Source organism: Anarhichas minor, unplaced genomic scaffold, assembly GCF_050575085.1.
Source record: "Anarhichas minor isolate MPS153535 unplaced genomic scaffold, ASM5057508v1 ptg000058l, whole genome shotgun sequence".
Taxonomy (NCBI): Eukaryota; Metazoa; Chordata; class Actinopteri; order Perciformes; family Anarhichadidae; genus Anarhichas; species Anarhichas minor.
The window spans coordinates 13,142,320-13,164,465 of record NW_027466504.1 but is presented as its reverse complement, the minus strand read 5'-3'; the positions used below and the strand labels follow the sequence as shown (position 1 = coordinate 13,164,465).

The 22,146-nt window shown below is 41.2% G+C and overlaps 1 protein-coding gene across 1 annotated transcript; it reads left to right on the top strand.

Moving 5' to 3' along the window:
• Window positions 1-3,372: 3,372 nt before the first annotated feature.
• slc25a28 (solute carrier family 25 member 28) lies at window positions 3,373-9,753 on the top strand. The gene is made up of 4 exons (XM_076076772.1): window positions 3,373-3,914; window positions 6,226-6,454; window positions 7,226-7,282; window positions 7,706-9,753. Exons 1-4 carry the CDS (start codon window positions 3,570-3,572, stop codon window positions 8,278-8,280), a joined length of 1,206 nt encoding a protein of 401 aa, XP_075932887.1. The 5' UTR covers window positions 3,373-3,569; the 3' UTR covers window positions 8,281-9,753.
• The last annotated feature ends 12,393 nt before the right edge of the window (window positions 9,754-22,146 follow it).

Genomic DNA, 22,146 nt, shown 5'->3' with positions numbered 1-22,146 from the left:
GCGTGCCTGACTGACGCGGGCTGCTTGACTGTTTTTCGAAGTAGAGGCTGCCTTGGCCGCAGTTTTCTGCTGAACTTGAGTTACGTAGATCCGGGGTTTTACTTGAGATCAAGACTGTGAACCACCACACTCCTTACAGTGGCTGGACTTGAGGGTCCACACATGCCCACTCACCCTTTTTCTTTATCTTTTCAACCTTAACTTCTTTCCTCTGTGTTTATTGTTCAAATGAATAAACCAGAGGGACAGTTTCCATTTTCTTAATTTTTCAGAAACAAGAGGCCCTCAGTGAAGTTTTACACTGTCACATGTGTTGGATTACCATGCTATCTATCTGACTAACTCTATCTATCTACTGTATCGATCCATCCATCTGCCTGTCATCATTAAGATGTCCACTTGGTGGCACAGTTGTTCTATTTAATCCAGCTCCAGAGCCCCGTCATGGATTTCCACAAACAGCTCATACAAAACTTAAAAGTTGCATCATTCGCTTTCAGTAATGACGTTACACATTTTAGTAAATTCGTATTTACTCATTTCACATATATATTTGTATTTTGTGTGTGCGCGTGTGTGAAATATGGCTGAAGAGATGGGCAATCAATTTATGAACAAAAATACCTCAATGACTGTAATGACTTCCAGACTTTCTTATTTTACTCTTTGTAGATCCTAGGGATGTAAATATATGTAACATAAGATGTCAGAATACAATGGGACCAAAATGTTTGCATGTGAAACTCCACAGAATACATGTGACTTTTTTGTGAAGATGTTTGTTTATAATATACATATATCAAAATATATGGGAAGAAAATTATAATAATCAAAAGGTGCAGTTCAAGACGTTCTCTCTCAGCTGGTTTGGGGTTAGACTCAAGTCATCTCACAGTAAGGGCCCACCTTAAGAGTTTTAAGATGAGCTCTTAACCAAGAATGGTTTCTTAGTGCTGCTTTTGAAGATGTCATATTGGCCTAGTGGTTCACTTAGCATGCATTAATAAGATAAGAGGCCATAGATCATCTGTGGGCCTGAGCAGCAGTCCAGGGAGTATACACAGAAGGAGCTTGACTATTGGGATCTAAGGAAAGAAGGTATTAATTGATACAAAAACGACCAAACACAGCAGAACAGGATCCAGTTATCTCCTCATCTCGTCTATATAATGTGGATTTTTGACTATGTTTTGCTTAGACAGTGTAAAATAATTCCTGAGGCCTGTATAGATTGTGCACTCTCTTGGCGGAGGGAATAAAATGAGGTGTTATGTTGATCTAGAGTTTCCTGCTAGACCTAACAGACCTCTCCCTTGGTGTATTAGAGTAGCATTAGTTTCAGGGAAGAGAAATTATCCTGATATGCTGTCTGCTTGGTTTTCCTTTAAGGAACGTCTGCGGACAGCAGCCAATCAACCATAACTAGATCAGAAGCAGGAGATTTTGTTATTGTAAGCAGAAATTAACACTTCATTTCCCTTTGTCGGCAGAAATTCAACACTACAGCCCTTGAAGGCTCTCCTAGGCAATAAAGGAGAAAATTAAATTATGTTATAACAGTGCCGCACCAAAACACAATTACCTCATTTTCTGAAAAAAAAAAAAAAATAATAAAAATCTCTCTCTTCCAGACAGAGAGGTTGATTGGTGAAGATGTTAACCTTGGAGCTTTCAGCTCTCATAGCAGAGCATAGAAGGTGGGAGAAAAAAATTGGTGAGTGTCTTCCTACAGCACTGAGGACATCTTCTGTGCATTTATCTGACCCCGATGAAGGCCACAAGCCGAAATGCGTTGGTCTTACAATAAAGTCGTTTATATACTACAAGTGTTGCTGGAGTTTTGACCTCTTCAGAATTCTTCCCTTCTTCGTGCAGCTTGAAGTAGGTGAAGTAGTGCCTAGAATACCCCACTTGGTTTTATAGTCAAGGGGTAGTATCCATTTGCTCAGGGGGGAAATTAAATTAATATAAAAAGACACTGTACAGACTTTGAAGAATTGACTACGTCATGTTTCCTGAAGAAAAAGTTAAATTACAAATAAGAGAAAATGATTTTAGTTGCAAAGTGCTTGTGAGAGTAACGTGTCCATGTGTAATAGTACTTCAGTAGTCTCAATGGAGGGAATCTATTTGAAGGTCTGAAGCACTAGAAAAAGCCAATATTCATTCATGTTTAATGTCCATACTTTTTAGTGTGATGTGGAGAAATGTCTTTTTTCCCCAAAATTGCTGGTTCATTGGTGATGGGCCTTCTTAGATTTTATAGTTCAAACTCTAAATGAAAAACATATTGACAGACAAAATGAGAATGAAAGTAATTGTAAGGATGCAGCCCGACACTGATCCAAACCAGATCATTATATTTTATTGTGATACTAAGATTGTCAAGTCAAACATTACGCGCTATTTGTTTAATCATCTTTACACATAATGTTTTTCATTTGATGTGGCATAAGTTAGCCTCGTCATACATTATGTTATCAGAAATGGTTATCGTTGTTATTATACATATATGTATATATATATATGTATGTGTGTATATATACGTATATATATATATATATAAATGTATGTGTGTAAATATATATACATATGTATACAGATAATAATGAATTTAGAAGGTAGAAGCTCAATAACTGGAATAATTATTTTTCTTATTCTGAACAAATTCTTATTATACATTTGTAAAAAATGTAATAAAAAAATGCACATTTGAAGTTTTGTCATTCCAAAATAAGCGAACCAGTTAAAATACTTTGCGTATCACTGATAGAGGAAAACAGGATGAGAAATATTGTTGGTGTGAAAATCAGTGGGCCGAATCACAGACAGAAATGTAACTCCAAACTAGCATCACAGCCGTTGTTATTCAGATGTTTACATAGCTTGATTTACATAGCCTGTCAAGATGGCTAAGAACAAAAGTAAATATTGTACATCACACAGTTTTATGTGGTCACTCATATTTTCTAATAGTAAGTTACACATGCTGATGCAAATTCAGTTTTCTGGTGCAGAGATTTCAGTTTGGGTTTCATGGGGGCTCCATTATGTGAACTAAAAATGTGAGTGTCAAAGGTACGTAAAGCTGGCTTAAAGCAGTAGTTCACAACACTGTGAATGAGACTAGAAGAGCAGCACGAAGTGACAACTCAAGTGTAAACAAATTTAACTGCAGGCTTGTAGAATGACCTGCAGTGACCTACAGGTTATGATAGCTTTCACAGATGTACTCAAAGTGTAGCAGTACTCCATGTCAACTTTCACACCACAGGGTTCAATCATGAGTGACACGTCTGTCACCCAATAGCGGAAGTAGTAGAATAGACTTCTCTGTAGTAACCAATCAGAGATCATTTCCTCATCGCGGCCTGCTGTGCAGCTCTGTGTGTATTTGTCCGCCACGGCCTCCCTTGCTTGGCCCTGGCTGGGAAGTAAAGAGGCGGGGAGGGAATGGTGTAGCAGGCAGGACGCTGTGATACCACCCCACGGGAATGTGAAACTTTAGGACTGAAACCACCCACAAGACGCAGTGTCTGCTTGCCTAAATACTTTTTACGTGGTTTCTCATGGAAGCAGATGGATTTGTGAGGAAGCGTCGGATGACAGCGGAGACTACAGGCAATGATCCCGGGGTTGCTGGTGCATCTGCCGGGGCAGAAGTTCGATGGCTGGGGGGCAGATTCTGGGGAGTTTCGGAAAGTATCGTGGGAAGCCTGACACCCCGGATCGGAGGGGAAACGGAGCTACAGACTGTTGATTTCATCCGTAGTGCACAAGATGCACAACCAGAGGACACTGAACCAGACTATGAGGGTTTGCCACAGGGAGCTTCCACTAGCACCCACATGTTGGCTGGAGCCGTGGCCGGGATCATGGAGCATTGCCTCATGTTCCCCATCGACTGTGTCAAGGTAGCGTTGCTCAGTGGCTAACAAGCTGAATCCATGACCATTGTATGAATGTTCAGTGCACTCGCGTCTCTGTTGTGTTTCTGCGTGTGTTATTCGTGCAGCCAACGTGTTTGTTAGCATATCGCATTAGCTTGCTCGCTAACCTAAACACGCTGCAGAGCTGACGGCTGTGACAAGGTCAGCCGGCGCAGTTAGCGTTTCACATCCCTGCTAGCTAACGTGTTAGCATGCTATATAATACGTTAAGCGCGACGAACGGTAGCTGCTGGCGACGGTTATGACAACATGTAGCTGGGTCAAACGTACTTAACGTGAAACTAACGTCCTCAAATCAATCTGCTGTCAAAGCCTCAACGGATATGATAGTGCGTAGGTAATTAATGTGTGTGGTTATGTGTAAGCAAATCCGTTAGTTAGGTAACTATTTCAAGTAGCATTAATAAGAGGAACAAGTTATCAATTCTAGTTCTGGGAGACCAAAGCCATAGTCGCTGTTAAATGTTGTTGTTTCTAGTATCTTAGCCTGCCACTATTATTACAAGACACACCGAAAGAGTTTTGAGACCATTTGGCCCTTCAAGTCCAGCATCTGTTGCTACTTTGTTAGTTGTATACACTGTGAGAACAGGCTTACTGCTTAACACACTATAACTAATTCTTTGCAAAGGTCTTTTGATCACATGCGAGTCATGCAACTGCACAGGGACAGTTCATATCATGTGGTCTTCTTTGTTATGTGAGAGTTTATTTTGTTTTCAACGTAAACACAGCTATAGAGGCACGACCTATTGCTCCAGGAGGTCACTCAGCTGAATGCAGCAGTGTGCAGCAGTGATCGTTGTATAACACGGGCAAAGGGTTGAGATGAGCTTAGTATAGTCAGCTGTCAATGTCAGACTGTAAAGCTGTACATCATCAATGTCTCTTACACATGTAGTGTATCTGTTGGAGCCTGTGCAGCCCTGAACCTGGACAAGACCAATGTGTACAGAACCCTGCTACATCGCTATTGCATCTCAGCATCTTTCCCAGCATGCAGTGGGAGATTGGGGGCATTGTGACTCAGCATAATGTTGTCTACTGCTCATAAACAGCCACACATTGATGCAGAGAACATATTCCTTTTTTTAAATTTAGGTTTGCTATTTATAGCCGTTTCCCCCCTACACAAAAATAAAGCCTTTCCCTCCTGTACGATAAGCCTCTCACTTAAGAGATTGTTGTGTAATTATAGTTTAGAATAGGCTGTCATTCGCCCTTAATGTTTCCTAAATCCCAGTAATTGGTTGTGGATTTCAAAAAGCGTGTTGCATTTGTAGGTCTGCCAGAGTTGTACTGCACAGAGCACATGACTGGAATTTCAATTGTATTGAATTTGCCATTGAAAGAAACTAAGAAGAATTCAGTGCTCCCTCCAAATAGTGGTAGTTGCAGTGTTTTGCATTTATCACAAAGGTCATTGCTTTCTAGATGTGCAAACATTCCATACGACAGGTAAACACATCTGACCAATAGCTGTTCCATGCAAGACGTCCATGCATGCATTTGTTGGGGGCATCAATTAATAAGGAAGCCAGTATTCCAATAACAATTCTCTTTTCTTTACCGCCATGCAACGAGACATGCCTATGCATGTACTCGTACCTCTGTTAGCTAGCCCTCTTTGGGCCCTGCATTACACAGCTGTAGTATAGAGTGACATGAGGCCACGGCTTTGATATAGCATGCATGCACATACACAGGCGTTTGAGGAAATGGCAGCGACACAATCTCTGAATACCAGAGACAGACGCACTCACCCAGTGTAACCCCAGCAGCCCTCTCTGAAAAACCAAATAGCAGGTGACTGAAACACTGATCCCTTGCACTTGTCCTCTCGGGAATGTTAGTATGATCTTATCATTAATCTCAGTGTGCATGTGTGTGTGTTAAGAGGAAGAGAGAAAGGTGTGCCTCGGGGTCAGTGGCGAAAGAGGCTTACAGGAAGTCAGCTTATGTCCCCTTGTGACCTTGGAGTTGTAACTCCATACTTCCTTCTATTCAATTATCCATGTACACCGCACACAATGTCGAATTTCCCTTATTTGACCCCTTATTCACACTGCAGTCTATTCGGGACTCTTTTCATTGTGCTATTCTTGGCAATATTAGGAAGACATGTGGTCAGACTTAAATTATGAATTACATTATAATTTTATATCTAATTCAGTGAACATATTCCTAAACGTAACACCTAGGCCTGGGGGACGGGAAGAGAGCCCACTGTTGACTTTGAACTTTGCTACATTCCACCTTTTTTACTCTTTTTCAGACACGCATGCAGAGCCTCCAGCCCGACCCCGCAGCCCGCTACAGGAACGTGATGGATGCTCTCCGACGAATTGTTGCCACAGAGGGAGTCTGGCGACCAATGCGAGGGCTGAATGCAACCGCAGTTGGGGCAGGGCCTGCCCATGCCCTCTATTTTGCCAGCTATGAGAAACTCAAAAAGACTCTAAGTGATGTCATTCACCCAGGGGCTAACAGTCATTTGGCTAATGGTACCATAAAACATACATATACACACATTAACCATGACATGTACTGTAGATGTACAGATCATGTATGGCTATCTTAACTTTGAGAACCCTAATGCCAGGCACCTTCAGTGGGATCTCTATAAAAGCTGCTGACTCGGCCTAATCCGTGTATGGGGCAGACATGCCCCAAGCAGTTCTAAAAACCCCTGGCAGGCAAATTGAACAGAGGCTTTTCATAGCTCCAGTTGTACATTGTAAGGAAGTGCCAGGATCAGCTGTTGATCTGTTGTCACCTTGGATGCAAAATAGAAAGAGATTGAACCAAAGAGTCAATTTGCTCTGAATGTCAACCATTTCCTTATTCCTTGTTCTCCCTACTCTCTCTCTTCCTTCTTTTCCAGTTTAGTGGGAGGCTGGGTAAGTCCTCTTTCTCCCGACTCATCTTCTCTCTCCTCTGTTGGTCCCGTCTTTTAAAGCTTTTTGGGTTTTAATTGTATCTCACGAAAGAGCAATGAACTGCCTTGTCCACCAGGTGTCTCTCTTTGCTCAGGTTTGGCCACCTGATATCAGTCAGGCCTGTTCTCTAGTTTACACCTGCTCAAATTGCTGAATATGCACCAATTCTGCTAAGATATCTTCTTTTGAGCATGACATCTGCAGCTTTCAGGAATAATGCAGGAAATGCTTCTCATTTCTCTGTCTCTTTACTGCGGTGCAGTCTTCTCTATTTTCCTTCTGTGTTCTCCATGATTATCTCAAAGTGTAGTAATTCCCTGTGTGTATTTGTTTCAGGAACAGCTGGGTGTGTGGCCACACTGCTTCACGATGCTGTCATGAACCCAACTGAAGGTAAGGGCAACATTTTTACAGTACGGCGCCATTTGCCTTTCACCCCAGAATTCCGACGTTTTCTCTCTCAAAACCAAAGTACAGACAGTTCAGTGAAGACACTTGCAGCCATCTTCCCATGTTGGCCTTAACCCTGCAGTCTCACATATTGACTTTCACAGCTGCCTCTAGTCCACCTGCCCAAACATTTCAGTCGAAGGACACTGGTCAGAGTCCTCGTGTGCAGCTGTTAGATGGGGTGCAGCTGTCTGAGCAAATGCTCTTGAAGTGTGTTTATTGAAACTTCATGTGTTTTAAGCACTAATTTACAGTCGGCATTAGCTCACTAATTCCTTCCTTTTCTTTTTCTATCTTTGCCATCTTCATTCTACCAACCCTGGACACCCTTCTCCTCCATCAATACATCTACCCGTCTGGCCCTAGTTGTGAAGCAGCGCATGCAGATGTATAATTCGCCTTACCGCGGCGTGATGGACTGTATACGCGCCGTGTGGCAGAAAGAGGGCCCCGCTGCGTTCTACCGCAGCTACACCACCCAGCTCACCATGAACGTGCCCTTCCAGGCGCTCCACTTCATGACCTATGAGTATCTTCAGGAGCTGCTCAACCCCCACAGACAGTACAATCCCTCGTCCCACATGTTGTCCGGAGCTTTGGCTGGTGCCATCGCGGCTGCGACCACCACGCCTCTGGACGTCTGCAAGACCCTGCTCAACACCCAGGAGTCTCTAGCCCTCAGCTCCCTGTCTTCTGGCCAAGGCCCCGGTCAGAGCCAAGGCCCAGGAGCCCACAGACACATCTCGGGCCTTGCCCACGCCTTCAGGACTGTTTACAGGCTGGGCGGCCTGAAGGGCTTCTTCAGGGGAGTCCAGGCGAGGATCATCTACCAGATGCCCTCCACAGCCATCAGCTGGTCGGTCTATGAGTTCTTCAAGTATGGACTCACCAAGCACCAGCACAACAAGAGGAAAACGCAGCACATGGAGGCTGAGATCTAGATCTCTCCTTTGTTCATTCTCCTCTAATAATGTTCTGGCCTCCCTGTGAGGAGAAGATGAAGTCAATACGCACATAGAGTCTGACTAAAATCCAGCTCAGTTGTCCCATGCTTTTCAGACATGGCAGATAAAAAAGACCTCTTCAAAGACTGCTTGAGCGGTTACTTTTCTGCCAAGATAATTCAAGACTAGGTGTGGTTTGAGTTATGTTGTTTTCTCCTCTATAAGAACATATTTACACAGTGTTATAGAAGTAGTTCATCCTTCAAGATTTATTCTTTCAAGCTATTCTAGTGACCACTACGTTTATTCAAGCTGAGGGTAAATGTCAAGAACGCACAAGTTTTGAGTTGGAAAGGTAGTCAGCAGAGGGCAGTAGTGTTACTTTGTTAACTCTTGTAGATTCAGAAGCTTTGCTGTCCTAGGACCAGTTTTTTCTGCCCATCCAAGCCATGAGTTTAACATTAAAACCCTCTCTGGATTAATCAATACGGCCCTTTTTTAATATATCACATACTATTCTTAAAGTAATCCAAGACGGGTTCACTTACTAGATTGGGCTACACACAGGCATTCCGTCTTTGATGAAATTTAATAGTATTTAAGCCATTTAGAATCAAAAGCAAATTAACCACGGCTGACAACATGTTGCACACATTCATTTCCTGTCATGGATCAGTTTCCAGATGCCTCTGTTGAGGTGCAATGAAACCCTTCCAACAAGGCAAAAGATAAGACCATCTTTTATATCTTGGTTAATTAAAATCAATTAAATCATTAAAACTGTAAATATAGTCCAATAGTATTTGATGATTTAAAGTAATTATTTAACAAAAAAAGACTATTGACCTGAGTTGGGGTCCCTTTTTTCTTTTGCTATTGGCAGTTAAATGAATAATTATCATATTTTTCTCTCTTTCAAATGTCGAAGTCCAAGATTGTTCCCTATAATATAATTGGGCAGAAAATACAAATATTCAGGGTATCTGATTAGTGTGTTTAATTTATTTTTAATGATTTTGATTCCTTAAATTGTATTTTATTTCCAGCAATTGAATTGCTTTAAACTTTCCTTTTTATTCCCCCCCCCCCCCCCCCCCCCCCCAATGTATGTGTTTAATCCACCCTTGGATCATCCAAATACACACCATTAATGCCTTGTGTGCATGTTTGGCAGAGCAAACCAGGGCAGCATTAAAACGGTCATTTCTGTGCATTAACTGAAGCTTTCAGCCTGTTTTCAGCTTGTGAACTACTCAATATCTGTGCTTGACCTCAAAGGTTGTGTTCATTGTTCTGTGCCCAAAAGGAGTTCAGTATACCACCAGATCTGTATCTTTACCCTCATTGAGTACACATAAATGGAAGCTGTCATTCTTATTGATTGATGTCTGATTGTTTCTGACACTGAATTGCACTCGTTGAATAAAGACTGAGCAGTGGGGCTCTACTCACTGCTCATAAATGATGGGAGCCATGTTCTGATTTCTTTAAGTGTCTCTGAATACTTTGCTCCGGGAAGATGACTGAGACAAGTTATGCCTATTCACCAGTCGTTGCAGGAACAACAAGTCCACATTGTCATAATCTGGGTGTGTGTATAAAGGTTCTTAAGTCTTTGTTTTCCTGGTGAATGGAAACCAACGGGATGGATGCCCTGAGCCACATCTGTACTGAAACACATGGTGAGTTTGTCTGTTTTCAGGTATTTATGTTTAGTTTGAGGCAGGTACAGTTGTTTAGTCTTGAACACAGGTGCAGATTTCAACTTTGACCCTGAAGACTGAAAACACAATTTGAACCTGTGGACACCACCTGCACACAAACAGACAGAGGAGTGAAGCTGTGAATTTCAGCAAATGATGCCTGATAAAGTAAACTTTGATAACCGTAGAAAGTAAATAATGGACTGAAAGATGGATTGGATATTGAAAAACTTCATTAGAGCCTAGAAAAGATAGAAAATTCAAACCAAGATCTAGACTCTGAGATTAGAGAAGCATCAGAGGTGATTGGAATTGTAATAAAAAAAATAGCTGTAAGGACTCTTTAACTGTCGTGATCATAAATTCATGACCCATGCTTAAAGAAAGGTTGTTATGCATGCAGACACAAATATGATACATGCGTTTTCTGAATGTACCTCCATCACCTGTCAATGCTATGAGTCCACAACATCATTTGACCAGAGTCGGTCACATTTGAAAGTATCATCCTTAGAATATTGCATTAATGTTTTCATCTTTGTACAAAATGACATTTCATAACTCTACTCGTGAGGATGTCTGGAAATAGAAATCAACTGCGTATGACAAGGTTGGCCGACTGCACCAGGCTGAAGTTGTGAACCGATTAACTGATTGTTTCATGTACGGAAAATATGTTTTCAAATCAAAAAAAGGATTTCCTGCCCATGGTCTCCCTATAGGACTACACAAACAACATCCTTTAGTTAGAATCTGTGGACGCGTCAGTTTCAGAGCAGAAAGTTTACTGCTTTTACAAAGTGTGGTGAGGAGTGACAGCTTCACCACCTCAGCCTCTACAGACACCTGTTCAAACAGGGAGCATTAATGAACCGTGTCTGTCACTCTCTCTCTCACTATCGAACATGTACAGTATGTGTGGCCTGTCATGTTAGAATGATGTATTTGTGTCTCTCTTTCCTCTACTGATGCTGCAGAAGCTTGCCCAGTGTGTCTCTGAAACTCACGAGAGGCTGACTGAAAGGCTTTACGTGAGTAGGAAAGGTATGGGTTAAAATAGCATGTGTGTAGAAATACTGTGATACAGATTCAGAGGGGCAACAAGTCTCACGTCTTTCGAAGGTAATTTTCATATGCTTTATATTTATCTGCCTGTCTGTGTGTGTGTGTGTCTGTGTGTGTGTGTGTGTGTGTGTGAGTGTGAGTGAGACTTTGCCTGTCTGGTCCAAATCTCAGCAGTCTGAGAGGAGTAAACTATTGAGTCTGGTCATTTGCCCCTTTCTGTCTCACTCTGTTTGTCTAAGAGCGTCTGTGTGTGTGTGTGTGTGTGTGTGTGTGTGTGTGTCAGGTGTGTAGCCAAGGCCTTGCCAGATTGACCACAGGCCTACCCAATCAAATAGGGATTTGTTACTTTATGCAGTGGTGTAAGAAGTACTCTGATCTTTTGGTTAATAATACCACAGTGTAAATGAGGCCCATTTAAGAATCCTTATAAATTACCAACTGCAGATATTCATGCATTAGTGTGTTACTTTAATTCTGCAACTGCTGAAGGTGGGATACATTTTTTTTTATCCATAATATTACATCATCATTTATTGGTTTATTTATATTTTGTATTCATTATCTGAATATGCAAAGTTATAACGTTATCAAATAAATGTCGTGAGAAGAAGTATAAAGAAGCTTAAAAATGTAAATAAAGAAACATTAGACTACAGTCGGCCTACAATTGAGTGTAGCCTATAGTAATTGAGGAAATGTACTTAGTTACATTACACTACTTTCTATTTTTGTATCTTTTTAATGATTGCGAATATGATTGGTTTTCTGAAGAAGTATCTAGCCAATTAAAAGTCTGGAGGATCCGTGTGGGCGGGGTTGACCTTTGACACGTGTTTGAAAATGTTTGTCTGCGGTGTGAGCTCCCTGTTGACCAGGAATCCAGGTTCATAAGTATTCCGACTTTGCGGGGAAATAAAATAAATGGCAGCTACCAAGTTATATAATCAACATGTTGATTTGTGTTGTTAAATGAAGCTAGCTAAAACAGCAGGAGAAGGAACTGCTCTGTGTTCACTGAGCAGCTGGAACATAATAAAAAAAATCGGGAAATGTCACACTGTCACATGAATGTAATGTTCTAAAATCTCCCCAGCAAGTCAAGGTAAGCTACTCATCCGCCCGCCGTGGAACGATGAATGACAATAAATATCCTGGTCATTAATACTGAATATGATGCGGTCGTTAAGGTGCACTCGGGTCTTGATTGTTATATTGTTTGTCTCTATGTGTTGCAATTAGAGCACTTGAAGTAATCTGCTTTGACAATGCCATGTGAGATTTACTAAACTGCTGGTTGGTATGGTATTATTTTTTAAGTTTAGGTCTGGTTGGTTTTCCTTTGGCTTTGTTACATTACATTACATTACAGTCATTTAGCAGACGCTTTTATCCAAAGCGACTTACAATTCAGATTCTATCACAATTCTACACCGCAGGCATAAAATAAGGGGTGTCAAGGCACAACAACAGTCTGTTGTGTGGCTGTTACTCCTTTCTGTCACCCAGACAAATGCGCTTCCTCTTTAGCGGATGAAACAGGTGAAGCCTTTCTGCGGATGCCAATACATTTTTATTTATTTTTTTCTGCTGTCATTAGTTCTGAGTCATATAGATGTTTTAACATGCCATAGCAGGATGTAATTAATCACATGATTAATAGCTGTATGTGTGCCAATTCTAGACCCTGCTAGTCGGCTGAGATGCTTGATTGAAATTGAGCCAACAGTTAGTCATAAGTGAAACCTGTGCTTTTGCACGCTATTACAGATTACATTAATTCTTCACAGATACCAGCAATCACAAAGCTTTATCTGTCATTATGAAAACATTGACTTTCATTACAATGATTAGTACCGAGCTTTTCACAACAATTACACCCTTTTAAAAGCAGCAATTGATGATTGTAATTAGATGCACATCACAAGAAAATAGTTATTGCTGTCAGAGTGGCACACTTTACACTCAGTCATTATTACTCTTAAGTGTTTACCCAGTGGGTGTGTGGGTATTATGCATACGTGTGTGACTGAGTAGATCCGTGGCTGCTGCCCTCTAAGCAAACCTGGAACCCTTTGTCTTCTCAACAGCATATTATTGTTATTTCAAGGCCATCCTGTCTGACTTTATTTGGACAGTAACACACACACACACACACACACACACACACACTGCATATGTCTTTTCTGGTGAAAAAGACTCTTACAAGTTGATGAGGGGCTGGCAGAAACACATGCATACACTCCCTTGTGTATTGGTGTAAGCCCATGTTTTGGAAACTCAAGCCTCCGGTCAAAGCCCCTTACAGCAAGCACCTGTGGAAGGGTGTATTTCACACACACACGGTCACAAACACACACACACTCCAAGGGTACTTAGGAATGTGAACGCATGAAGGACTCAGGTCCTCGACAACAACTCTCCCTCACTCTTCTCTTACGCTCTCCATATTTATGGTTCTTTTGTGGCGTGTCTTGTCGGATCTCTCTCCATACATTAAGCCAAATCATGACTGGACCACTCAGCATGAATTACAGAGTGATACAGGATTATGCCATAATGTCCACTTTATTCCATCCTTGCCAGCATCTAATGGATGAGGTGTGATTACAGGCTCTTGGTCTAACTCACTGAGATACACACACACACACACACACACACACACACACACACACACATACAGGTTGTGATCTCACGCTCCTTGGTGGTGCTGCTGGATAAAGGAGCTGTTGTTGTAATCCCTTTGGCTGCTGCAGTCTCTCACACTCTAGGCACATACAGCAAGGTTTGAGGGGAGGAGAGGAGCGAAGCCAAGACAAGAGGAGGGAAACTAAAACTAGAAGGGTTCCTGTGAGAGTAGAGCACACAAGCTTTTTGCTGCATAGTACATGCAAGTACATGATAGTACATGATACATATTTGTTGCTGGTGTAATTTGTTTAGACTTTGTTCTTTACTGGCATTCTGTACCACCCGATCCTGCACAACAATCTGCAGACAAGATAACTATGAATTGAGATATTATCTCTGATTTTCATTATGTTTGTTTTCCATTATTGGCCACAACCAAAGTGCTAATTGGATTAATGCAATCTGATATGAATTGTATTTCTGAGAAATGTCGACTTTCTCAAAGTGCTATAAATAATTTTACAAGGGCAAGTGATATAATACACTTAACTGCCAGTCTTTTGTAAATGTAGGTGTTACTTTATTTCATGTACGCATACATGGACAACTGTTCCAAAGTTATTCATGCAGTTTAGAATGAGTCGGAAAGATGTGATTATGCTAACCTTTTCAAGGCTATATAGTCGTTTAGTCTTCCCGGTTCACATCAGTATTAGACATTATTTTTAAGTTTGAAGTGTCAGGTCAGAAATGTTGATGTTGACTCCAAAGGTGGTAGCATCAGACTGAATTATGAAGCATAGCAAAATGCATAATTTGGATGCATAGCAAAATGTAAAATCTGGATGACGGACAATCTGCCAACATAGCAGAAAGATGATCAACCCACTGTGCCAGTTTTGGCTTGAATGTCTCCCATAGTGCCGAGATGTGAAGAATTAGGATGCGGGGGAGATATGGCTCCTGTCATCACTTAAGAGAACAAGTTGGGGAGGAGAAATTCTTCCCACCACCACCAAGGATACAAGATGATTGCTAAAACACACACACATACACACACACACATACAAATACTCAAGCACACAGTGATTCCTCTGTGGGAGAAAGCTGCAACAGAAGAGAAAGCAGCTGTTTTGATTATGAGCATTTCTATGTGATGTGAAGCCACATGTAGCGATCACAGGACTACGTGGAGATGTTGTGTGCGGCTGTGGCGTGAGTTTGAAACGGGATCCGTCTCACTTCTAGTGCAATAAAAGAATAACACGCAAGACTTGCAATGAATAGAAAGCTCCTCGATGAATCCAAGTGTTTATAGTAAAATGCCATTGCTAATGGGCCAGAATATGGAGAAAGGGAGAGAGGAGGAATAATGCTCCTAAGGCAGGGAAACTGATATTTTCATATGAGCAGACAAAACCAAAGTGTGATGATGGAGAAAAAAAACAACATAAAATCAGTGGAGGCTAGAAAGAGTTAGAAAAGCTGTGTGCATAAAGAGGGAATATTTCACCAGCCTTTTCTGCCTAAGGAGGGATCACCAATCCTCTGCCACACTGCTTTCATGATCAAAGCAAAAGGCACGTATGCACACACACACACACACACACACACACACACACACACGCGCACACACACACACCATCCCTTGGGCCTTTTGGAGTGAAGCCTTGGCAGTGTCTGATGAACTGCAGCATTGTTACAGATGACTGCAGGTGTCTGGCACTTTCTCTCCTCTGCCCTTCCCTCAGTCTCAAATGTTGTGACAAATTCTTTTAAAAGGTAAGCGAGGTCATAAAATCTCCTTAAAAGCACTTCAGAGAGCTGCAACCGCAATTTAACACACACACACACACCCTCGGTAGCTATACATCCAGCACATGTGCAAGTGCAAAGACACACACACTCACGGCCTGAGACCGAAGCTAAAGTTGTCTGTCAGTGGGGTGGAAGCAGTGTGGACAAGATTCCTTCCGTGTGTGTGTGTGTGTGTGTGTATGTGTGTGTCGAAGCAACACAGGTGCAGTCAGGGACACTGAGGAAGAAACGAACCTCCTACCCTTTGAACTTGATCTTGAAAAGAAAGCTGTCTTCCCTTCCTGTCAAATAAGCTTAACTGCTATGCCTTCGAGCTCCAGTCAGCACAAACTGGTCTGGTGAAAACCGTGAGCCATTTGTTTATTCAATGGAAGCTTTCACACCTATTCAAAAGTTTTCATTACACACTTAATAACTTGAGTGACAGGTGTTTGCAGCAGTGATCTATAATGGAGCCATTTAAAAAGGAAAATGTTTTTATTAATGTCTAATTCATTTTCATCCATTGCATTTTTGCTGTGAAAAGTCGCTGAAGATTGTAAATTTGTTATCAACACACAAATATTTTTCTCTGGCATACGGCTTCAGGGAGGATCCGTCCAATTTACATTGTATCCGTCCGTGTGTATCAGGTGGACTCGGGGCTTGTGTGTGTGTGTGTGTGTGTGTGTGTGTCCAGACCTCCAGAGATACAGCATTGGTTCAAGGTTAGGACATGTGTTTTGCTCTGCGTCTCCGTCCTAACCCCTTGTGAAATATATTCCTGTTGCTCTTCGGTTAATGATGTGATCTAGAGAGTAGAACATGATTCTACTCCACAGACTAAAAACATGGCACAGATGAGTACAACCACTGCACACATGAAACCAAAACAGCAAGGTTTGGATTTAAACTGCAAGCAGATGAGTGAAAGTTAGTTTAAATTGGGGTTGTGATGATAAGACAACAAGCTGGCCTCTTAAAAGACTTTGGATACTGTTTCACACAGCAGGGATGAGAGTCCCTCTTGTTGGAGGTGTGGAAAGAGAGAGCATGGAGAGGAGAGGGAGGAGGGAAGCTTGAGAGGCCGTAAGTGGGCCTGAGGAGTTTCTTTATCAACCCTCTGATAGGAGTCGCCTCTCTCTGTGTCAGAGCTGCTCAATGCTCTCCTTGTCTCCGCTTATCACCGCTAATTAAAACATTTGGATTCCTGCGACCGGCTGCGGAGGAGTGTGTGTCTGTCTGAGCATGTGTGTGGGAGACATGAGAGCGAAGAGGAGTAGGAGGAAGGAAATGTGGCAGCTTGGAAGACTTCCTGTCCATCTATGGACAGAGGAGCTCAGCGCATACTCGCCCTCAACCACTGAAAGACACACTGTTTCTACAAATGCATATACAGACACATTACACGTCATACAACCCTTTAAGTTTCCAGTTGTTGCTTGTAGTAGAACGTATATGTTTTATATTTTTCAGTTTAAATGCAATATTCTTTGTATGTTTCAGCAAGAGTTTTCATTTATAATTGTGCAAAAATATAAACTGTGCATACAAACATACAATGAAATGTTTGGCAAGGGTGTGTGTTCGTGGTCTTACTTTCCCTCGTGAGCTTTACCTTTGTGCTGTTCCTTAATCTGCCTCCACTCAAACTCTCAGCCCTGAATACCCCATATCTGCTCCTAATGGACTAAGACACACACATGCGCACACGCGCACACGCGCACACACACACACACACACACACACACACACGCACACACACATCGTGTAGACTAGACCTGTGCTACTTCCTTCAAATGAGTCTGTTTTTGAAAGTCCTGGGTGGGCTCATCTTTCTATTCTTTCTAATCCCTCCATGACCCCGGCTCCTGCTCTGACAAACACAGAGCTGGGATCAATGCATTTCTTTACACAGGCTCAATACTAGTGGGCCTCAACAACTGCTGGGTTCTACACTGCTCAGCCTCAAACGTCAAACAAGTTTAGTCAAAAGATGTAAACCAGTTTTCAAAAGAATATTTTGCTTTGGTAAATGAAAATATTATTGAAATTTGCAGTAACGTTGTACACTGCAGCATGCATCAGTCAAGTTACCAACTTCACTGACAGGACATTAATGTGTGCTGATCGTCATAATCGGTTCCAATTGTTCACCAAGGTGTGATAGCTAATAACTTTTGGAACCATGGGGGGGGGGGGGGGCTTGTGAGTGCTGATGCGGTTGGCGTGATGGATGTGTCTTCCCCAGGGGGAGTTGATGTCTTTCAGCTTTACTGTAAATGTTTACATTCCTACATACACTGATGCTATCTGCTAATAGTTTCTGGGACAAGCCTGAAGAGTCCTCTGGGTGGGATTATTTGCAGCGTGTGTGTGTGTGTGCGTGTGTGTGCGTGTGTGTGTGTGCGTGTGTGTGTGTGTGTGTGTGTGTGTGTGTGTGTGTGTGTGTGTGTGTGTGTGAGACCAGGTCAAAGGGAAGTAGATCTGTCTTTAAACAGAGGTATTAACAATGACCCCTCTCCTTCCTGAGCCCTGCCCCTGTGCCTGCCGAGGGCCAACGCATTAAGACACACGGCAAAACACACACTACTGCTACATCTTTGAATTATTTAGCACTTGTTTTAACTGTTTCTGATAGTACCATCAACAACGGAGTCATAAGTGGGAACCCTTTCCCAGTCTTGCTTTCGTGTGAGCTCTAAATCCTTTCATATTACCCGTCGCAGTCTCGGTGCCAGCAGTTGAAGATGATATTGTCTAAATCAACAATGCCCTTGAGAAAATAAGTCCTGTTACAATAGGCGTATCGGAGGTGCATGTGTAATTGCTGCTCAGGAGCCCTGTGAGAATTGTCCATCAATAGATCTGGATCTTAAAAGCAAGTCGAGCATGGATTAGGTGAGAACTGTCATTCCTGTGTTGCTCACTTTAACTCGGTCCCACCCTCAACACATTCCTCCCAGTTGAGATATCTGCAACAAAAAGACAACAGGAAGTTACCTGTTTCTACTTTGGATCGACCCTTTAATGCTTTGTTTAGTTGTGGAATCTGGTGCTGATTGTTTGAAGAGGCAAAGGAACATGTTCTTCAGGCTCCTTTCAGTCTCTCTGTCTCTCTTTCTCTTCGGTGAGCCTATTCACGGGGAGACACGCTAATAAAGCACGACTCAAAGTGTTTACATACTTGAGCATTGCATATTTATACACGCAGCAATGTTTGAAGGATCAGTGGACTACTGCCTGGAACAGCACACAATTGATGAGATTTGAGAATGTAGCAAAGACATCTGAAGGGCAAAGAAACACACCGACAGTAGCCGCGTTTGCATTAACGTATTTTTCTGCGCAGATTGAAGTATGGTATTAGAAAAGCTGTATGGAAATGGCACAATTCAATAAAACTTCTTGAAGCATGCGCAAAAACAGTTTTGATGCTCGCTTGAAGTGTTTTTTTGCCTTTGTCACAAAAGAATTTGTGCGCTATATGCTGTATGGAAACGCCGTAAAGCATAGCGGCATACTTCTGACGTAACTACGCTTTGTGTAAACTTATGTATTCACTCCGAACCAGTTAGTGGAAACACACTTAATTCACAATACATTTGTAATAAGTTTTCTTAAAATAAGCTTGAAAGTTGAATGGAAACAGAACTAATCATACAGGTTTTAAACAGATCCCAAGGTTAACCACGTGTTTGGAAGAGAAAATGGAGGCAAACCGAAAAAACTAACTCGAACTTATTTGCTAACATACTGGTTCAACTTTGATCAACCGCACTTGCCAATGAATTGATACAACATACATATATTGTTGTGCTCACATTGAGATTTACCTTCAAATAATGTTTTTGGCTTGATTTCTAACCTATGATCGTCCGACTGCTCCTGTCTCTTGCCCCCTTGGCTTTGTTGTAGCAATGTTGCCATTCTCCCAGATTTCAGCAATTAACTTGGTGATTACAATTTTACCAAAACGAATAAGAATAATGGTCAAAACATGTGAATATAAGCCAGATTTGAAATCAATCAGAATTGTCATTTAATATGAGGTCCATAGTGATCAAAATATGGGTTGTGTTATTCACTTTTTTTCAGTGCCTAACTTCTTCTCAATGGAAATTTACATCCGTGTGACATCACTGGGTGCGGGAAAAGGAAAGAAAGCGTATCTAGTCACGGTAGACGGCAGTGACTGAAGCAACTATTCACCAGCACAATGTGACTAATCAGAGCACATAGAAAGTGTCATACCTCGGAGCCACAATGCAATACCATGACTGTTTCTGTTGCAACAGCCAAAACACCCTGTGTAAATGAAAATAATTAGACTTAATGTAGCCCTGGTGATTTATGGGTGCACTGTCAATATGAGTGTTATGTGCAGTACTCCTCCCTTCCAGAAGCCTGTTGTGTCAAACACTTAGGATTGTTTGAAGTGGTGTTTTGATATAAGAGATAAATGAGGTTTGGTCTGATGCCAGCCCAGTGGATGGCACAAGGTGATCCTCTCCACCAAAGCAGCTCGTCGTGGAAAAAGGGAAGTTGAAGTACCTATTTTACATCACAGTTCTTCTCTTTTTATGTTGTATATTGTTATGATAATATCTGCTAGTGCTTAAATAGACATGGTGCCTTGCTGTAGGCAAATACTGGCAAACATTTTGTGCATGACCACACAACCTTGTATGTCAAAGTGATGTCAGTGAACATTAATATCTATTTTTTTTATTTCTGTCCAGGAGAAAACTTCTTTTATCTATTTATCTGTATTGTACATCGGCGGACTGTGTGCTCTGCGTGCCCTTCCCAGCAGCCTGCAGGCTCCATAATGCCACACAACAGTTAACGGCCAAAGCCCTAGTTTTTATTTTCTTATCAAGTATGGCCATCGTGTACATATCTTTGGGATGAGCGTGTAGTCTTTTCAGAAAGGCGTGATTAATGTGCGCTGTCTTGTGCAGCCCGGCTGGATGGTGCAACATCTCCACCGTCTATTGACCCTCTCTGACCCTCTCTTAACACACACACACACACACACACACACACACACACACACACACCTTCTCAAAAGGAACAGTAAATATTCACCTTCTAAAATTCATCTGGTTTAGTCAGTAAAGTGTCATTGTTATACCAAAATCAGTTCACAAAATTAGCTGCTGTCTGCATTTCTTTGCATGGAACTTTTTACAGTTATATTTCCATGCTCACACACAGACACACTCTCCAAAAGGTTCCTAAAGGTCCATTAGCCTCATGTAAATAATGTATTCTTGCAGGTGTTATGTTAAGTTTCTCGATCAAGAAAGATGTCCCATAAATATAATAAATGCCTACTTAAAATGTCAGAGTCTTGGTTATACATGTTGAGATAAGATAATTTTTCTCATTGGGTTTGTATAAATTCAGGATTCCTTTCTGCTCTGTCTGGTCGCTAGTGGAATGTTACTGTCAGTCATTAAGGAGGGAGAAAGTAACATACAGATAGTTCATCTAATGGGCTGGTCAAACTGCATTTACACATTATTTGTATATTAACTGCAGCTACAACATCTCAGACCCACTGGAGTTATTTTAAGTATTTGTATACATTTTTCAATTTAAAAGAATAAACCTTTATCAAGTAAACTGAGGATATCATTTAGATTACACCCACTAAATACTTTCAAGCTATTTTACTCTCTTTTTTTCTCATTATTGAGATATTCAGGGTTTGTATGAAAATGACTTGGATTAAACCATACATTTCAGTTTTTTAATTGAAACAAGCATTGTTAATATTTGTTATGGACCCAGTCCATGACAAAATACTGTACTACCCTCCCTCTATCTAAAAATGTAGCTCTGTGTTGTTACTGTAAAGGATAAACAATTGAAGATGGTTCAATCAAACTTTAGTATATTTATGGAATTATATTTTTTAGAATTATAAATAAGCAGATTAGGGGCAGAATGACGTTTTGTTATGCAGAAGGAGGAAACAACTTTTCGTAAAACATTTAGTGTGATGGGAAAAATAAACCTCTGAACCAGAGACAGGATTGTAGTGTGTTCTGCATGTAGCAGAACACACCTTTATGACCCACACTGTAACATTTATGTACCACTATTTGAATCCTGTAAAAAAAAATCACTCCTGCATGGGAATGCTCAAATATGGTATCAGAGTGTTAAAAAATAAAAAAAAAGACCTCTCTATTTGATCAGATATGTCAGTGCCCGTTACTCCTGTACTGTCTCTTCACCGTTGTGTCTTGAAATCAAATAGTAAGCAAATCCAATAAGGTTCTGAAAATATACCTGGAAGATCAGGATTTGTTTTCTTGCAAATCATTCCAAATAATAACCACACTCAAATATTAGTCGTAAATTTTAAGCTTTTCTACACACAGTCATAATCTCATCAATTAACAGAGATTTGTATAATGCCTATGCCAACGCTAATCGTCTCTGCAGGCAAACACAGAATGTTTCAATATTATTTTATTTTATTGATTAAAGATTTACAGAATATTTCTAAATTTAGCTCATTGTGAGAGGCATTTGCATTTTTTGAACCCTAATCCACTGGCCAAAATGTCAAACTGGGTTCTGGTTCTAAGACACAAAATCACTCTATAAAACAAATATTCAAAACAAAAAAACGTGTACAGTCTCAGTCCGTTTG

Coding starts and splice junctions, on each gene's coding strand:
- slc25a28 (XM_076076772.1), top strand. CDS start 3,570: ATGGAAGCAGATGGATTTGTGAGGAAGCGTCGGATGACAGCGGAGACT. Junction 3,915..6,225: donor TCCCCATCGACTGTGTCAAG/GTAGCGTTGCTC, acceptor ACTCTTTTTCAG/ACACGCATGCAGAGCCTCCA. Junction 6,455..7,225: donor TAACAGTCATTTGGCTAATG/GTACCATAAAAC, acceptor TATTTGTTTCAG/GAACAGCTGGGTGTGTGGCC.